This window comes from Zalophus californianus, chromosome 4 (genome assembly GCF_009762305.2).
Source record: "Zalophus californianus isolate mZalCal1 chromosome 4, mZalCal1.pri.v2, whole genome shotgun sequence".
Lineage (NCBI taxonomy): Eukaryota > Metazoa > Chordata > Mammalia > Carnivora > Otariidae > Zalophus > Zalophus californianus.
In genome coordinates this window covers 113,067,090-113,083,077 of record NC_045598.1, presented here as the reverse complement: position 1 = coordinate 113,083,077, position 15,988 = coordinate 113,067,090, and the positions used below count along the sequence as shown (strand labels likewise).

General features: G+C 39.8%; 1 protein-coding gene across 2 annotated transcripts in view; it reads left to right on the top strand.

Annotated features, from left to right (window-relative positions):
* Positions 1-15,988, top strand: part of PXDNL (peroxidasin like) — a 481,521-nt gene that overhangs the window by 395,500 nt on the left and 70,033 nt on the right. For both annotated transcript variants that reach the window (XR_003517612.2, XM_027581093.2), the window contains exon 17: positions 1,589-3,092. Coding sequence is in view for 1 of the 2 variants with exons in the window: in XM_027581093.2 (XP_027436894.1) it covers positions 1,589-3,092 (1,504 nt within the window). In the remaining variant the exon portion in view is untranslated. The remainder of the gene's footprint in view (positions 1-1,588; positions 3,093-15,988) is intronic.

The following is a 15,988-nucleotide window of genomic DNA, read 5'->3' as shown; positions in this document are numbered from 1 at the left end:
AGATCTTTTTTATTGTTGTTGCTATACTGAAGTTCTCATGTACTTTTTCCAAAACCAGACATTTATTTAGTAAATGTCAAATGAGAATGATTTAGAAATCTTTCAGATTTTCTAAGTCTTTCTCTTTAAAGTGAAGTAAAAATATGATCTTTTGCTATACACTATTTGTTCTGTGAGCACAAGAGCAACTTCTAGAGGTTTACCCTTTCTTTACTCGCCTTCAGAAAATAAACCCCCGCCCCCCCAAAAAGAAAATAAATCAAGATACAGTGCACAAGCCCCTTTCTGTGCATGGCTCACCCTTTAGGTGCCCTATACAATTACTCAAAAAGCTCTATTTAATAGCTCCTAATGATCCATTATGTCGGGTTTCAGAGTTTCCTTAACTAAAATATCCAAGTGAAATTTCCATAGGGTCCATATTAGCGCTTGAATCAAATTTCATTCCGAGTCTTACTAAGGATGAGTTAGCTGTGGTCAGGTCTGCAAAAAGCCCAGCTCCAGGTCAGGACAAAGGGCCTTTGAGTTCTCTTCTCACACATATCTATTGGAAGAAACAATTTTCAATAATAACTTAATCTAAATTCATAACTAGAGAATAAGCAATGAATATCTACCGGGATTTAACTTTGCTAAAATATGCATCCGTTGTTTTTGGTGTTCATTACCAAACTGAGTATTCTCATCTAAAATATTCGAGAATTTTAACAAAATTTTCTCAAGAAAAAAACATTATGTTGTTCTACCTCTCTTTCATTATTTGTAAAGTTAAAGGCCTTTATTTATTTATTTTTCCCTCCAGGATCAGTTTGCCCTAAAAGTGAACCCAGGATCCATGTATTTATATACAGAAAGATTATTGTATCTATCCAAGATTAAGATATCTCAGGGTCCAGCCAGACAGAGACCAGCTTACACAGATAAAGGACAAATGGTCCTGGTATTATTAGCCAGTTTCTGATGATTAAGTGGGGATAATAACTCTTAGCAAGCAGGACTTAGTGAAGAGTTTCTGCAGATTTAGGACTATGCTGCAATTTTAAGCTCTGTTAAAAGAGCAGCTCCAAAACACCTCCAGGTTGTATTGCACATTCCCTGGGGGATGACAGCTTGTGGTAGTTTACAAGTTACTGCTTAATCCATTCATATCAACTATCACGCAGGTTAATATTCACACAACCACACTAGCACATCTTAGACCCTGTCTTCTAGGAGCATAAAACCTGAAAGAAAGAATTCTGAAATGGGAAAAAAAAAAATATTACAATCTTGTGATGAGGACTTACCAAATCCTTACCAACATTATATTGGTAAAGTCACAGAACTAAGAGCTTGATGGGAACTGGGACATTTCTCTCCTTTTCTGTTCATTCTAGCAATTTGTCATTGCTCATAAGAGAAGCATCACTAAGTACCACCCCCTTTTAATTAGAACTTTCAACTTTGTCGTAATGAAATGTGGTGGATGTAGGAAAGATTTCTGCCCGCCTAGAGTGGCCCATCCCTACGGCACCTGGGCTTGAGGTTCCCCCTCTCACTCTACCTCAAGGACAGCTCTCTTCATTGCCCTTGCTGTTCTGTGTTTCAGAGTTCCTATACAATGACTTGGTGTCCCCACACTACCTCAGCCTCATAGCCAATTTATCTGGATGTACAGCCCACAGGCAGGTGCCCAACTGCTCTGACATGTGTTTCCATCAGAAGTATCGAGCCCAGGACGGAACGTGCAACAACCTGCAGCACCCCATGTGGGGTGCATCCCTGACCGCCTTTGAGCGCATCCTGAAGCCTGCCTACGAGAACGGCTTCAACCTGCCACGTGGGGTCGGCCGTGAGGCCCTGTCAGGCCGGTATCCCCTCCCACCACCCAGGCTGGTCTCCACAGAGCTGGCAGCCACGGCCACAGTCACTCGTGACCATAGATACACACACATGCTCATGCAGTGGGGCCAATTTTTAGACCACGATCTAGACCACACAGTGCCTGCGTTGAGCATGTCTCGCTTCTCTGATGGGCAGCCGTGTAGCTCGGTATGTACGAATGATCCTCCTTGCTTCCCCATCATCATTCCTGACACTGACCCCCGAGGGACCCGAGCACCGTGCATGTTCTTTGCACGCTCCAGCCCCGTGTGTGGCAGTGGCATGACCTCCTTAGTGATGAATTCAGTCTACACGAGAGAACAGATTAACCAACTCACAGCCTATATAGATGCCTCTAATGTCTATGGGAGCTCGGAGCGGGAATCCCAAATTCTCCGAGACTACTCAGAACCTCGGGGACTCCTGAGGACAGGCTTGCTGTGGGTGCGGTCGGGAAAGCCCTTACTGCCCTTTGCTGCGGGCCCACCCACTGAGTGCACAGGGTGGGAGCAGGGTAGCCGCAGCCCCTGTTTCCTGGCCGGGGACCACAGGGCCAACGAGCAGCTGGCCCTCACAGCCATGCACACATTGTGGTTTCGGGAACACAACAGGGTCGCCACGGAGCTGTCTGCCCTGAACCCCCACTGGGACGGAGACACCCTTTATCATGAAGCCAGGAAGATTGTGGGTGCTCAGCTGCAGCACATCACCTACAGCCACTGGCTGCCCAAGATTCTGGGGGAACCTGGCATGAAGATGCTGCGGGATTACCAGGGCTACAACCCCAATGTGAATGCAGGGATCATTAACTCTTTTGCTACTGCAGCCTTCAGATTTGGTCACACGTTAATCAATCCTATTCTTTATCGACTGAATGACACCTTCGGAGAAATCCCTGAAGGCCACCTTCCACTCCATAAAGCTTTCTTTTCACCCTCCAGAATAATCGAGGAAGGTGGGATAGATCCACTCCTTCGGGGGCTATTTGGCGTGGCTGCTAAATTGCGGGTACCCTCCCAACTGCTCAGTTTAGAACTGACTGAGAAGCTGTTCTCCACCGCCCACTCTGTGGCCCTGGATTTGGCTGCCACCAACATTCAAAGGGGGCGAGACCACGGGATCCCTCCCTATGCTGACTTCAGAGTTTTCTGCAATTTGACTTCTGTTGAAAATTTTGAGGATCTTCAAAACGAGATTAAAGATTCAGAGATTCGACAAAAACTGAAAAAGTAAGTGTGCAAATGTTGCTTAGATTTATATATTTCTTGGTCAGAGGGAGAAGTGTTAAAGGACATTTTGTGTGGCTGGATTTGGTTGCCTGGGGATGTTATTGCAGAGCCTTTAATAATTGTTATCTTGGGAGAAGCCAAATATTAAAGGAAGGATTTCTAGAGACCAAGCAGTAAACGCCTTTGTCCACCCACTTCCTTTGTAAATGTAAATGTTGCTCCCTCCTTGGTAGTACTTGCTAGTACATCTCAACTAAGAGAGGTTGGCATGTCTCCTGCATTCCTGCTCTGTGGTAATCCAATCAAGGCCTTTTTATTGATATGATAATGTCACAAGTTGGCTTTCTTAGGCAGAGCAAAGTAGTGAAATGAAAATAGAAATTAGTTTTTGTCAAAAGAACAAATAATTCTAAATTTATCATCAGAATGTTGAGTTGGGGCTTATTCACTACATCATTAGTGCCTTTCAGTAAAGTATTAATATTATGTTCTCTATAGGTGAGATTCAAATTTCCTTTTAACTTACAAGTAATGGATATTTCCAGGAAACAACACTAACTGCTCTTCATGCTCACCACTCTTCATCCTCCAAAATAGTTAAAAATAATTAAAGAAATGTTTTATTAAGAAGTTTTGTCTATAGTTGGCTAAATATTGAAGACTAACATGTTTACTAATAGTTTATGGTGTATTAATGTGAAATCTTTCAGAGAAGCTTAAAATTGCAAATTATGGAGCTAATTGTCAACATTAGGCCTTTATTTTGTAATACTAAGGGTATGAATGTTTTTATACCACTAGAATTTGTTTCATACTTATGTAGAATATTAGACTAAGTAAATGTATAATATATGTAGAACAAGTCAGAGTATCATGCAGATTGAATTTGCAAGAACATTAACTTTGGCTTCATAGAGACCTGGTTTAAATCTCCATTCCACCACCTATTAGTACTGAGAGCTTGTGAAAAGTATTTAAACAGTTTTAAATCTCAGAATATCTATAAAATGAAAAAAAAAAACATTGCTTCCTTAGAGATGTTCAAAGATGAAATTATATAGAACGTATCAAATACCTAGTTCCGTTCTGGTGCATCATAGGTAATCAGTAAGTGTTACCTGTGGATAGATTTATTATAACATTATCATTTCAGTTGTCAGCATCATTATTAGATTGCACGTATGCTCTGATCCAGCCCTGTGCTAGGCACTGAGACCCAAGATGAAGGAAATAGCATTCTGGAGAGCCAGACAGCATGCAAGGAAGGCAGGGGGCTGGTGGAAATCTGTGTGGAATGGGCTGTCACAGAGATGGGAATTGAATGTTATGGGAACACAAAGCTGAGAAATGGGAGGTACGAATAAGAGTCACAGCAAGCTACTGATAAAAGATGCCGTTTGATCTGCTTTTGGAATTTTCTGAGTGTGATAGTTGAATGAAGTGGGAACAGCAGGCAGTATCCCAGGGAGAGGGAATGAAGCAGGAAGGTGTGGGGCTACATGGCATGAGGGGGTAGAAAGGTGACAAGGGGAAGCTTTTAAAGGGCCCTGCATGCCATGCAAGGGAGTTTGATCATCCTGTGTTTAAAGCAGGAGAGTGACTCTAGGAGAGACCTCCCTGTGAAACGCTAACCTGCACAAGATGTCCTGGGAGAAGGAGAGGCTAGCAGCAAGGAATCCCATGGTTTCAGGAATACTCCAGGTGAAGCAAGAAGACAGTGTAGATAGGCTCTTGGCAGTCTGTGCAACACTATCATTATTTTAAATGTTTCCTGTAAGCACAGTGTCTACATTGAATAAACCTGGGGGCAAGTCTGGCTTTGCAGTTTGTTGGGGTCCCACTTCTCAATTCGCAGCTAATTTGTAAATTCACCACCAATTATAGAGTAGCAGAAATGTGTCCTTTTAAAATGTCCCCATCACAAAGTCCTCCTGAGTCCTCCGGCTCTCATGTGTGATGCAGCAGGCTGCTTGTCATCACCACACACAGCATTAGGCTGGAACATGGATGCGGACCATCTGCTGCAGGACACGTCCTCCCAGTGGCCAGTGCGAGGCGTGACTGGCCTCCCGGATGGACAGTGGCCCATACACTGCACATTGACTGTTCACACGCCTGGCTTTCTGTGTGCTCCTTTCAGGCATTTGGAATGTTAACTCTGCGTCTTCTGAAACCTCAACAAGGAGTCTTTATCTTTGCTTTGGGGAATGTTTGAACTGCAAGAACTTTGTGCAGCCTGGTGCGTGGCCTCTGCATGAGGAGAGCAGGACTGACCAGCATGAGTGGGTGCGGGGAGGCCAGGAAGCCGAGCTACCCTACTTTCTTCTTAGGCTGCCAGGTGTCTGACTTTGCAGTGGCATTCATACTGAATTTGTAAAATAGCAACCACAGACTCATTCAACCGTGAGCACAAAATAGATAAGTTGGAGTTGTGTTTACAGTCTCCATCTTCAAATCTATAGATTGCAGTTTGTCAGGAGCTGATTTCACTAAGGAGGGTGGCATGGCTTTAAATATGCCGATTTATAAGTTATTTCTTTACCCTCTCCTGTTACTTGTTATTTCTTCTCCTTTTGTATTATTTTGCAAGTGTGGTTTTAAGTTTGTTTCTAAACCACTCCAGTCAAAACTGGAAACAAGTAGAGCATATCATTAAATCAACAAAATAAATACTGCCCTGGAACATTAAAAACTCCATATTTTAGATTATTAGGACCCCTTAAGAATTGGCTAAAGCACATCTTAACTTCACACATTTGAACACACATAAAGTCCTGTAACTTGAGCTTTGGGGCCGCAAGGGTGAGGTGGGGGCGGGGGTTGCAAAGTCTGCGTTCTGGTTTTGTCATTGCTGCTTTGATACAGATCTGCTGATTAGAATTCATAAGCTTATGCCCAGGCTTAATTTTTTATGTTTGTATAAGATTGTTCTGAAAGGGGAATAGGAATTTTCCAGGGAAGTGATGGTATGAATGCAGATTCCTTGTACGTGTTTCTATCATTCCCCTGTAGTTATAGTTTAGTTATGTAACATGCAACTAATTGGTATTGATGTTTGACTCTCCCTTTGACAACCTTTCCCAAAACAATGAATTTGGTTTTCATAGGAATAAGTACTCTCCTCTTTTACACAAAGGGCTCATTATTTTATATAACATTTAATTAAATTACATAATCCAAATCACAACTATGACTGTGATAAGCAAGTTGGTAAACTCCGCCAACTCCCTGCTGGCAGCTCAACAGACAGCAGCTGCAACTTGGACAGGAGCCCCTAACCCCAGGGTCATTAACTGTCATCTCTGTGGGCCGGAAAGTGAGGATTCTTAGGGAAGAAGAGGTTGTTTAAAATAGCTGATACCTGCTGTAAGTAATGGGGGGGATGGAGAGGTGGTGTCAGGAGGCCCAGGTTCCTTCTCTCTGTTTGGACAAATTGAGTTGTGCAATCTTGGACGACTTTAGATTAGTTTTTGTTCTCTCACCTGTGAAGTGAGGCTGTTTCACTAAAAAGTCCTTGAGGTCCTTCTAGATCTAAGATCATATATTTTTTTCAGTTAACGACTATGTGATATAATAAAATGATAATTCAGAAGGTGCTCTTTAATTAATAGTTTTAATTCACACATGATATCTTCATATTCCAGAATATATCCCCTCATCTTTATGTGTCATCAGGTGTACAAAGTTAATGATTTTTCTTCACTTCAGTTAATTTTGAAGGCTTGTGTCAGTTTACCACCCCGGAGTAAAATCTGATTTTCCTTGTACCTTCACATTGGATCTTTTCGGTAGCTTTAAAAAGCCATAACAACATGTGGAAACCATGCTACAACTTTTCTCTTGAATGACCAACAGTTTTGCCATAAGGAATACCTGGTCTGTCACAAGAAAGCCACATTGGGACATTGTTTTAGTCAGCTTTCAGTTCATTTCAGTAAGATTGGTAAGATACTTTGGATTCTCCTCAAGGAGCTCAGGGCCTGGGACGTGGGGGACTCACAAGCCACATAACCCTGTCATGTCACATATGGAGCAGTGGGAGCTAGGAAATCAGGACGGATTCCTTCAGGAAGGTGGTATCAAATTCTGTCCTCCATATTGTTTTCCACAGCAGCTGCATCAATTTACATTCCCATCAACAGTGTGCCAGGGTTCCTTTTTCTCCATATCCTCACCAACACTTATTATTTCTTGTCTTTTTGATGCGACCCATTCTGACAGGTGTGAGGTGATATCTCATTGTGGTTTTGGTTTGCATTTCCCTGATGATGAGTGGTGTTGAGCATACAAACCGGCAAACCACTCTTAAACAGAGAACAAACTAATGGTTGCCAGAGGGGAGGGAGCCGGCAGGATGGGTAAAATAAGGAAAGGAGATTAAGAAGTACAAACTGCCAGTCATAAAATAAATAAGTCATGGAGAATGAAAAGTACAGTGTGGGGAATATAGTCAATGATATTGTAATAACGTTGTTTGGTGACTTATCCTGGTGAACACTGGGGAATGTGAAGAATCGCTAAATCACTTTGCTGTACACCTGAAACGAATATAACATTGCATGTTAACTATACTTAAAAACAAAACAAAACAGAACAAAATAACTCAGTCTTAACAGAGGAGTGGCGATTATCCGTGAGAGACTGTCATCTGAGAGGGCAGACCGAGGTCATTCGAGATATAAGAAATATGGAGGGAAGACCTGGCAGGCAGGCACCAGAGCTAGGGCAATAAGCAGGAGAAACTGGAAGCCCTTGGTTTTGCGGGCTTGTAGAACGCCCTGCATGGAAGCGTCTAATCCTAGAATTAGCATCTGACCCATCCCACTCCAAAGATATTAAGACTTATGGGTGAAATGGACCCTTTGTTCCTAAGTGAAATTGTAGACAGAGCCCAGATAGATAAAAAGGAGATCAACAGGAGTTCTAGAAGAAGCAAACAGGAGCAGTGCCAAACCCTTTGACTTCCATTGTGCTCGCTTCACTTCTCTTGGACCCAAAGACCTACAGCCTTTGCTAGGATTGTGAAATGCACAGGCTTCTTACTTCCTTCAGTACCAAGAGCTGCAGGAATTTCTTTCTTTCTTTTTCCCCTTCCTTCTTTCCTTCCTTCCTTCCTTCCTTCCTTCCTTCCTTCCTTCCTTCCTTCCTTCCTTCCTTCCTTCCCTCCTTCCCTCCTTCCCTCCTTCCCTCCTTCCCTCCTTCCTTTCCTTTCTCTCTTTCTTGTCAAAAATGTTTAAGTTTTCAGAGTTGCTTAAAGACCATATGAAAATGAATCATTTCTTTTTTATAGGATTATTTTTGCTCTAAAAAATCATGCTATTTCCTTTTATTCTTTGCAAAACATATAATGAGCTGATTGTGAGGATTAATTATCCATTGAGTGGAGAACATAAATTCTCAAACAGAGAGAGGTCATTTTGATGGCTATTTTTGAATACCCTTTTGAAAATACAATGTGTGGATGTTTTGTGGATATGGATACTTTGGTTCTTTAATAAATAAAAGGTTATTGTCTCCCATTATCACAGGGATGTGCAGCTGCCTCAGCTTTTTTAAATAATAGCTTACAACTCACCAGTTAAGTAATTTATATTCAGTACATGCACCTATCTCATAGCTGCTTCATTTGATACTATTAAAGAAACAAAAACACTTAGTTTCTCCCCCTTTTCCACCCTAAGTTTCCACAAGGTCAAACTCTGCAGTGATGCCTTTTCAACACCTTGCACCATCTGTCTCTGTCCTGACACCTGAGGGACGTTGGTCACCTTCCTCATGGCTGGGCCTTCCTTCCTCAAGATTCCTGGCTCTCATTCTTCTAGATGTTTCTCAACTTCCATATTCGTACCTGCCTTAAAGGACCTTTCATCAACATCATCCCTTTACCTTTATAGAATGGTTAGTATGTTAGTAACTTCAGTTGCTGTGAAACAATGATTCCTAGCCATTTCATGTTAGACCATTTTAAAAGTCTGCTAGAAGCTATGAACCTTCTTTTGCAGAGAAACAGTAAAACTACCCACTCCAAATTCTGCACATATTTTTTAGAGGACTCAGATTCCTACAGCCACCTGTGGGCACTCTTCTCCCATTGATTTAACAAATATTTATTTGGCACCCATATTTATTTAGCACCCCTTTTTCCCCCTAGAGCTTACCACATGTGTGCAATGGGTACTCCCCCACCTCATATATTGAAATGGTTGTTCCCTTTGCCAAAAACGGCCCCAAACTTGAAACTACCATCTGTTCTTAGTCCTTGCTCAACTGTCCTTGTTTCTTATCCTTTTTGGAGGGAGTGACTTTGTTCTTTCAGTTACAGAAGGATGCTAGACTGTTTAAATATAGCCAGGCCTCCAGAGGACCAGCATTTTCTTTCCACCTCTTATCTCTGCTTCTTTCTGTTCAGGATTTATTTTTCATTCTCCCTCAGCTCTCTTATCTCTTGTTTCTCTTGTTTTATACATATGGCACACCACAGACAACTCTCTCTTAGCTTCCAAGGTCACATACAGCATTTCATGGCATAGCTAGCACAAGATGCCCGAGTATCACATTTTCTCCAAACAATAATTTTAGAAGTATACCATCTTATACAATTATACGAAGTCATATTGCTTGACTCTAAAAGCCATTTTCAGAGCCTTCCTTCTCCTGATCATTTTCATTCCATCGCTTTTCTGCCTTTCTAGAGAACATATCAATTTAATGACAGGGTTCCAAGAGTATGTCCTTCTTGGTGGCAGATAAATTGTCTAATTTATCTTTCGGTCCCCAGAGCTAAGCACATGGCCTAGTGCAGTGTAGCAGCTCAGTAGACACTGGATGGTCCATTAAGGGAAGTGTGACAGCCTGGTGAGGCTCATTTTAGTTCCCCAAGGGCCCTGGATTTGAAAACTATTCTCAGTTTGAACCCCCTGACCGGATAAAGTTTTCTTAGGTGTAAATTAGGTTTTTACACTTATCCATCCATACTAATTCATTTTTTCATTAAATATTTAGAGGCCTCAATTAACTATAGTGTATACTAATTTTATATACAAAGAAATGAAAAGTTACAGCACAACAAATCATGTATGTGTTTCATTCTTGCATTACATTAACCCCAATTTCAAAAAATTAAAAACTCATTCAATCAACCCTGTAGCACTGAAATAAGGAAAACACAGGACTGAGCAAATAAGAGGTGACAAGAGGCCAATTAAAAAATCAGGTTGTCAGTCAGTTATACCCAGAGGTCCAGTTCTCAGAGGGCACTCAAGACAATTCATTTAGTAAAAATGGAATGCAAAATTAAAGCATGACATTTAATGACATTTAATTTAGCAACCGTTTTGTAGATTTTATAGTGGTGAGTCTTAGTGATTGTATTTTAGAAATGAATTTCTTTCAGAATCTGCTTTTTTCCTACCTTTGAAAATTGATGCTGTATTAAAATATTTTAGTGATAATCATTCAACTGAAGACATTTATACTGTATTTTACTATATATATTATACTAATGTATACTAATATATCCCATAAGTGTTATGATCATATGCAAGATGATATAATAAATACTTTTTTTGATATAATAAATACTTTATAGAAAACTTTATAATGAACAAAATATGTGCTTCATTTTATTTTTAAACTCTATTTTGCCAAAATATATATATCTGGATGTGGTTTAATGTATTTTGTCTAAATTCCCCAAATCTGACTAAACTAAAATTACATTTCTAGTCATATGGTGGCTGTAACACACAATAAGATGCATGTTTTGAGTGTACAGTGTGATGACTTTGAACAATATTCATACCTGAGTAATCATCACCCAGTAAAGACAACATTTCCTCACCTCAGAAACTTACCTCATGCTTCTTACAGTTCATTTTCCCACCCGTCCCTCCCCAGCGCCCACAGATCATATTTCTATCACTGTTGGTTTTGCCAGTTCTGGGACTTCATATAAATGAAATCCTATTGTATGTACTCTTTTAAGCTTGGCTTACCATGTTTTTGAAAATTTATCTAGGTGCCAGATGTATCAGTGGATGATCTGTTTTCTTGTTAATGTGAGTAGCATTGTTTGTGGATTTATGTATCCATTTCTGTTGACTAGAAGTCCAACAGTGCAATTTCTGGATTACTTGGGAACTCTGTGTTTGTTTCTTCCTCAGGTTGGATATTTTCTACTAATTTTCTTTTCAAGTTCACTGACTTTCTGCCATCTTCAATCTCCTCTTACCTACAAGTGAAGTTTTCATTTTAGTTACACTAGTTCTAAAATTTACAATTTTTATGGTTCCTAATTCTCTGTTGACATTTATCTAAATGTTAACTCATTAAGAACACATCTTATTTAATTTTTTTAATGCATTGATAATACTGCTTTAATGTCCTTTCTTATCAATTCAACATCACAGCCATACTTCTGGAGTTGATTACTATTGACTACTTATCTTCTTATGTATGGACCACATTTTTTGTTTCTTTGCCTGTCATAACTTTTAAATGCCTATCAACTACTGTGATTCCACCTTGGACTTGAATAAGCTTTTCTTTATGCTTTGTCTGATTGGAAATGTGGAAAGCTCAAGGTGTTATCCTAACCTCGCTGACTTGGGAGAACCAATCTCCAAGCTCTGTCTCCCATGCAGATGCTAGGCTTTAGGCTTTCTTAAAGAAGGTTTTATCCTTGTAAGGTTAGAGCTTATCCTAAAACTTGGTATGTTGTACCTTGGCTATTTGTCTGGGGTGTTACTAAGGTGTTAAAGGGTTCTTCCTTTAGAACCTGTGGTAGTTCTAAGGTTCCTCCTGCTCAGGTGCTGACCTGGCCCTTCCCAAGGACCGTGGCGGCCCTCAAGTCAGGGTCTGCCCCACTCCTTACTCTGTTTCAGGAGCTTCATCTGCTCTGAATTCTGATGGGAACCCCTCAGCACAGCACCACCGTGAATTCTGGCATAGCTTTGCTTGAATTCTAGCAACCTGCCTGGCCTGGGGGAAATTTTCCCCAGGCAGAAAGCTGGGCCCTTGTCACAAGTTTCCCTTTCCTCAGTTTCTTGGTTTTATGCTGCCTATTGTCCAGTGTCTGAAAACCAGGCACTCTTATGTTTTGCACTTCTTTACGGTTGTTTGTGATGGAAAGACTAGTCTCCTTCTTATTACAACACCTTTGCCAGAAACAGAATCTAATATTCATTCTAGCTTATGTAGTTTCCCCCCCCTACAATTTAGCCTTGGTGCAATTGTTTAAACAAAAGTTTTTACCTTCCTTAAATCTATATTTTAGGTTTCTCTCTACTTCCACCTGAATTCTTACAGCCCTTCTCTATTATCTTTTCCTGCACTACATTCCTGTTTTATTACAGCTTCAGAATTACTACAGAGCACAAATTAGAGCATATCCCCTCTCTGCTTAAAAACATCATGGGATTTTCTCTTTCCAGTTAGGTTAAGAAAAATATTGTACTTGGAGTCTAATCCTTTTAGATTCTGGTACTAATCTAAATTTTCAGCCATGTTTCTTGTTTTCCAAACCAAACTTGGCACTATGCTTTAACTATATTGCTATTCACTTTCTCCCTTTCTCTGAGAATGCCATGATATTTCTGGCATTTATACCTTTGCATAAGCAATTCTTCCTGCCTGGAAAACACAGATCTCCTTTACCTACTTGGTTAAGACCTCCTCAGTCTTCCAGATTCAGTTCAAGGTTTTTGAATTTTGCTACCCCTGAAGAGCCAACTTTTCTCTCTTTCTCTAAACTTTTCCTCAGTGGTCTGTTAGCACTTTGTTCTTATTTATAGTAAAGTACTTCTTATTGTAACTGTTTACATACTCAACTTTTTCATTAAACTGTGAACATTCTCAAGAAAAATAGCATATCGCTGGGGTGTCTGGGTGGCTCAGTCAGTTAAGCATCCAACTCTTCGTTTTGGCTGAGGTCATGATCTCAGGGTTGTGGTGTTGAGCCCTGCTCAGTGCAGTCTGTGTGAGATTCTGTCTCCCTCTCCCTCTGCCCCTCCCCTGCTTGCTTTCTCTCTCTCTTTCTCTAAAATAAATAAATAAATCTTTAAAAAAAAAAGAAAAAGAAAAATAGCATATCTCCTTAAACTTTCTATCCTTCATGTCTAACAATGCCTGGTTCTTAGTAAATATTTATTAAATAGGCAGAGGATTAATGAATAGATTACACAAGTTTTTTTTGTTTTATTTTATTTTGGTTTTGAGGTAGTACAATTCTTGTTGTTTTAGATTTTAGGGGTTTGGACCATGTAAATCTTAATAAGTAAATTTAAATTGAAATAAATTTGAATATATTACATAAATAAATTTGAATATATCTTAAACGACAACTACAAAAAAAATCCCTGTAAAAAAGAAGAGTAATTAGTTTGTGATTTTAACATGAATATGACCATTGGGACTTATTTGAAACTCTCTTTCAGTTAAGGAACTAAAATTTGAATTTTAAGCAAGCATGCTTAGTTTTTCTTATTTCATAAGGACTTCTGACCATGAACAGGCCCCAGTGGATAAGCACTTTAAGGACAGTAGTAGACTAAAATGTTTTATTAGCTTTTTATTTATTAACTGAAATCCTAAATAAAATATTTTGGTAAGTATCAGACCTGATGTGTATGGGTTCATAGTGAAGGTCACCTTAAAATGGCTGTGGCAAAAACATTCATTAAAATGTTAAAAAATAAAATGTAACCAATAGGTTCTTTCTCAGCTTTCAAGTGTAAAATTTATTTTTCAGAAGCTAAAAATATGATCAGGTCCCTGTTTTTTCTACTGTGAACAGAGATAGAAAATTGCTTTATTACAAGCTCTTGAGGAAAAAGCAGGGCTTATTGGAACTAATATTTTGACTAACATATACATTGTTTATTTATTTATTTATTTATTTATTTATTTATTTATTTATTTATTTATTGTTTTCTTCCAGGTTCATGTTCACATGTATCCAGGCTTCTTAGGACTCAGTTATCACTGAGTTATGTGGAAATACAGGGAGCATACACTTTGCTGAGGAAAGTCTTTGGGAACAGTGGGTCGTCCCGGGTCCCCATGTCACACTGTCCCAGAACACACACACACAATGATGCTGCCAATGGGGCATCTCGACACACAGTATGTGCCTTGACATGAAAGGGAAAAAAACTGCAGCTTAGCCATTTTGATCACAAATCAAACATAAATGAAGGCTATATTTATATTCCCCATCAAGTCTTTCCCTTTTTTCTCAGAACTGTGGGTGGTCTGCTGAAGCCGATTTCCCTGACTGTGGGCCTGTTTATTGCCAATCTATAGAACAGATTTATTTTTCAGCCAAGTGGAGCTAAGATCCATTAGTGTCAATACCTGTAGCAAGAGAGGCATATGTAGCCATAATTTGTTATAATCTTATATAATCTTCCCTTAGAAAATGAAGGGGCAGTGGGGTAGCTATGGAATTATACTGTGACAGTCCCATTATCCAATGACATTATGCTGGTGATTTAGAGGTGGGCAGGCTAACTGCCCTGAAAGTCAGTTGAAATAAGTATGGGTCTCATTAGGCAGTAATAGATTTTTTTAAAGTTTTCCAAAGCTATTTTTTCTTTAATGAAAAAAAAAGAAAGCAATAACATAGCCATGTGTTGCCTGTTTTCCAATATATTTTGTCCTATTGTGATGTTTCCTACCACTCATGTCTGTTAAATTACTCTATGCATTGTTTTCTCCCCTTGGAAACCAAATTATAACAAGTCTGTTAATCCTTCCATGTCCTCCCTTCCATAATTTCACCTTTTATTTTTTAATTAAACATACACTTCTTTAAAAAAAATTGGTTGTTTCTTTGTCCCATAATTATCTTAATTTTCTTTTTTCTAATTTCTTAATTTAACAAATCCTTGTTTTTGAAAACTTCCTTTTTCTTTTTTGTATTTCTTTTTTTTTTAAGATTTTATTTATTTGAGAGAGAGAGAATGAGAGATAGAGAGCATGAGAGGGAAGAGGGTCAGAGGGAGAAGCAGACTCCCCGCTGAGCGGGGAGCCCGATGCGGGACTCGATCCCGGAACTCCAGGATCATGACCTGAGCTGAAGGCAGTCGCTTAACCAACTGAGCCACCCAGGCGCCCGAAAACTTCCTTTCTCAATGACTTAACTTTTCTGTTTGCATGAAGAGCATTGGTCTTCTTAATATCATATCAATGCCACAAACATTTGTTAAGTTACTGTTATTTATAAACAAAGATTGGGAAAGAGGAGGCAGTGCAGATTAGTTAAATGGCATTCCCACATTTGACAATCTCTCAAGTGTGATTTTAAAGAATCTGTTAAGCATCATTTCAGTCATCATGAGGGCTGTGTTGTGATTTGCCCAGTATCCAGAACAGTGTTTACAAAGTCAGGGGATGGTCCAGAATTGCAAGGCTTAAAGTGTATCCATTTTGTTTGGTAAATCTGCCTCTGAGTAGTTACTCAATGACTAGACCTACACACCACAGATATTTTTCCTTGTCCAAGCACGTATTTCTTAGGGTTGGCATCTTTGCAACATGTGAGGCAGACATACAGTGACCATTGTGCCTATCTGCGTCAGTCCCAATTTGCACCTGGGGGTTTTCCAATGATAATAGTTAAGTGGTCATGAGAGAGAGGCCCAATCCCTTGGGGAGCTCCTGGGCAGGCCAAAGACTTCCAGGCATTTGTGACCATGAGACTAGGGCCATATACCCCCAGACACTTGAGAGTGAAAGATGGCACTAAGAAAGGTAAAACTTCAGAGTAAATGTGAATACTCCTCAAGCCAGACTCTAACACAGGGTTTGCAAACTACAGCGAAACTACAGCCAAACAGACTGGCCACCTGTTCTTATAGTTTATTGTTACACAGCCATACCCATTCATTTCCATATTA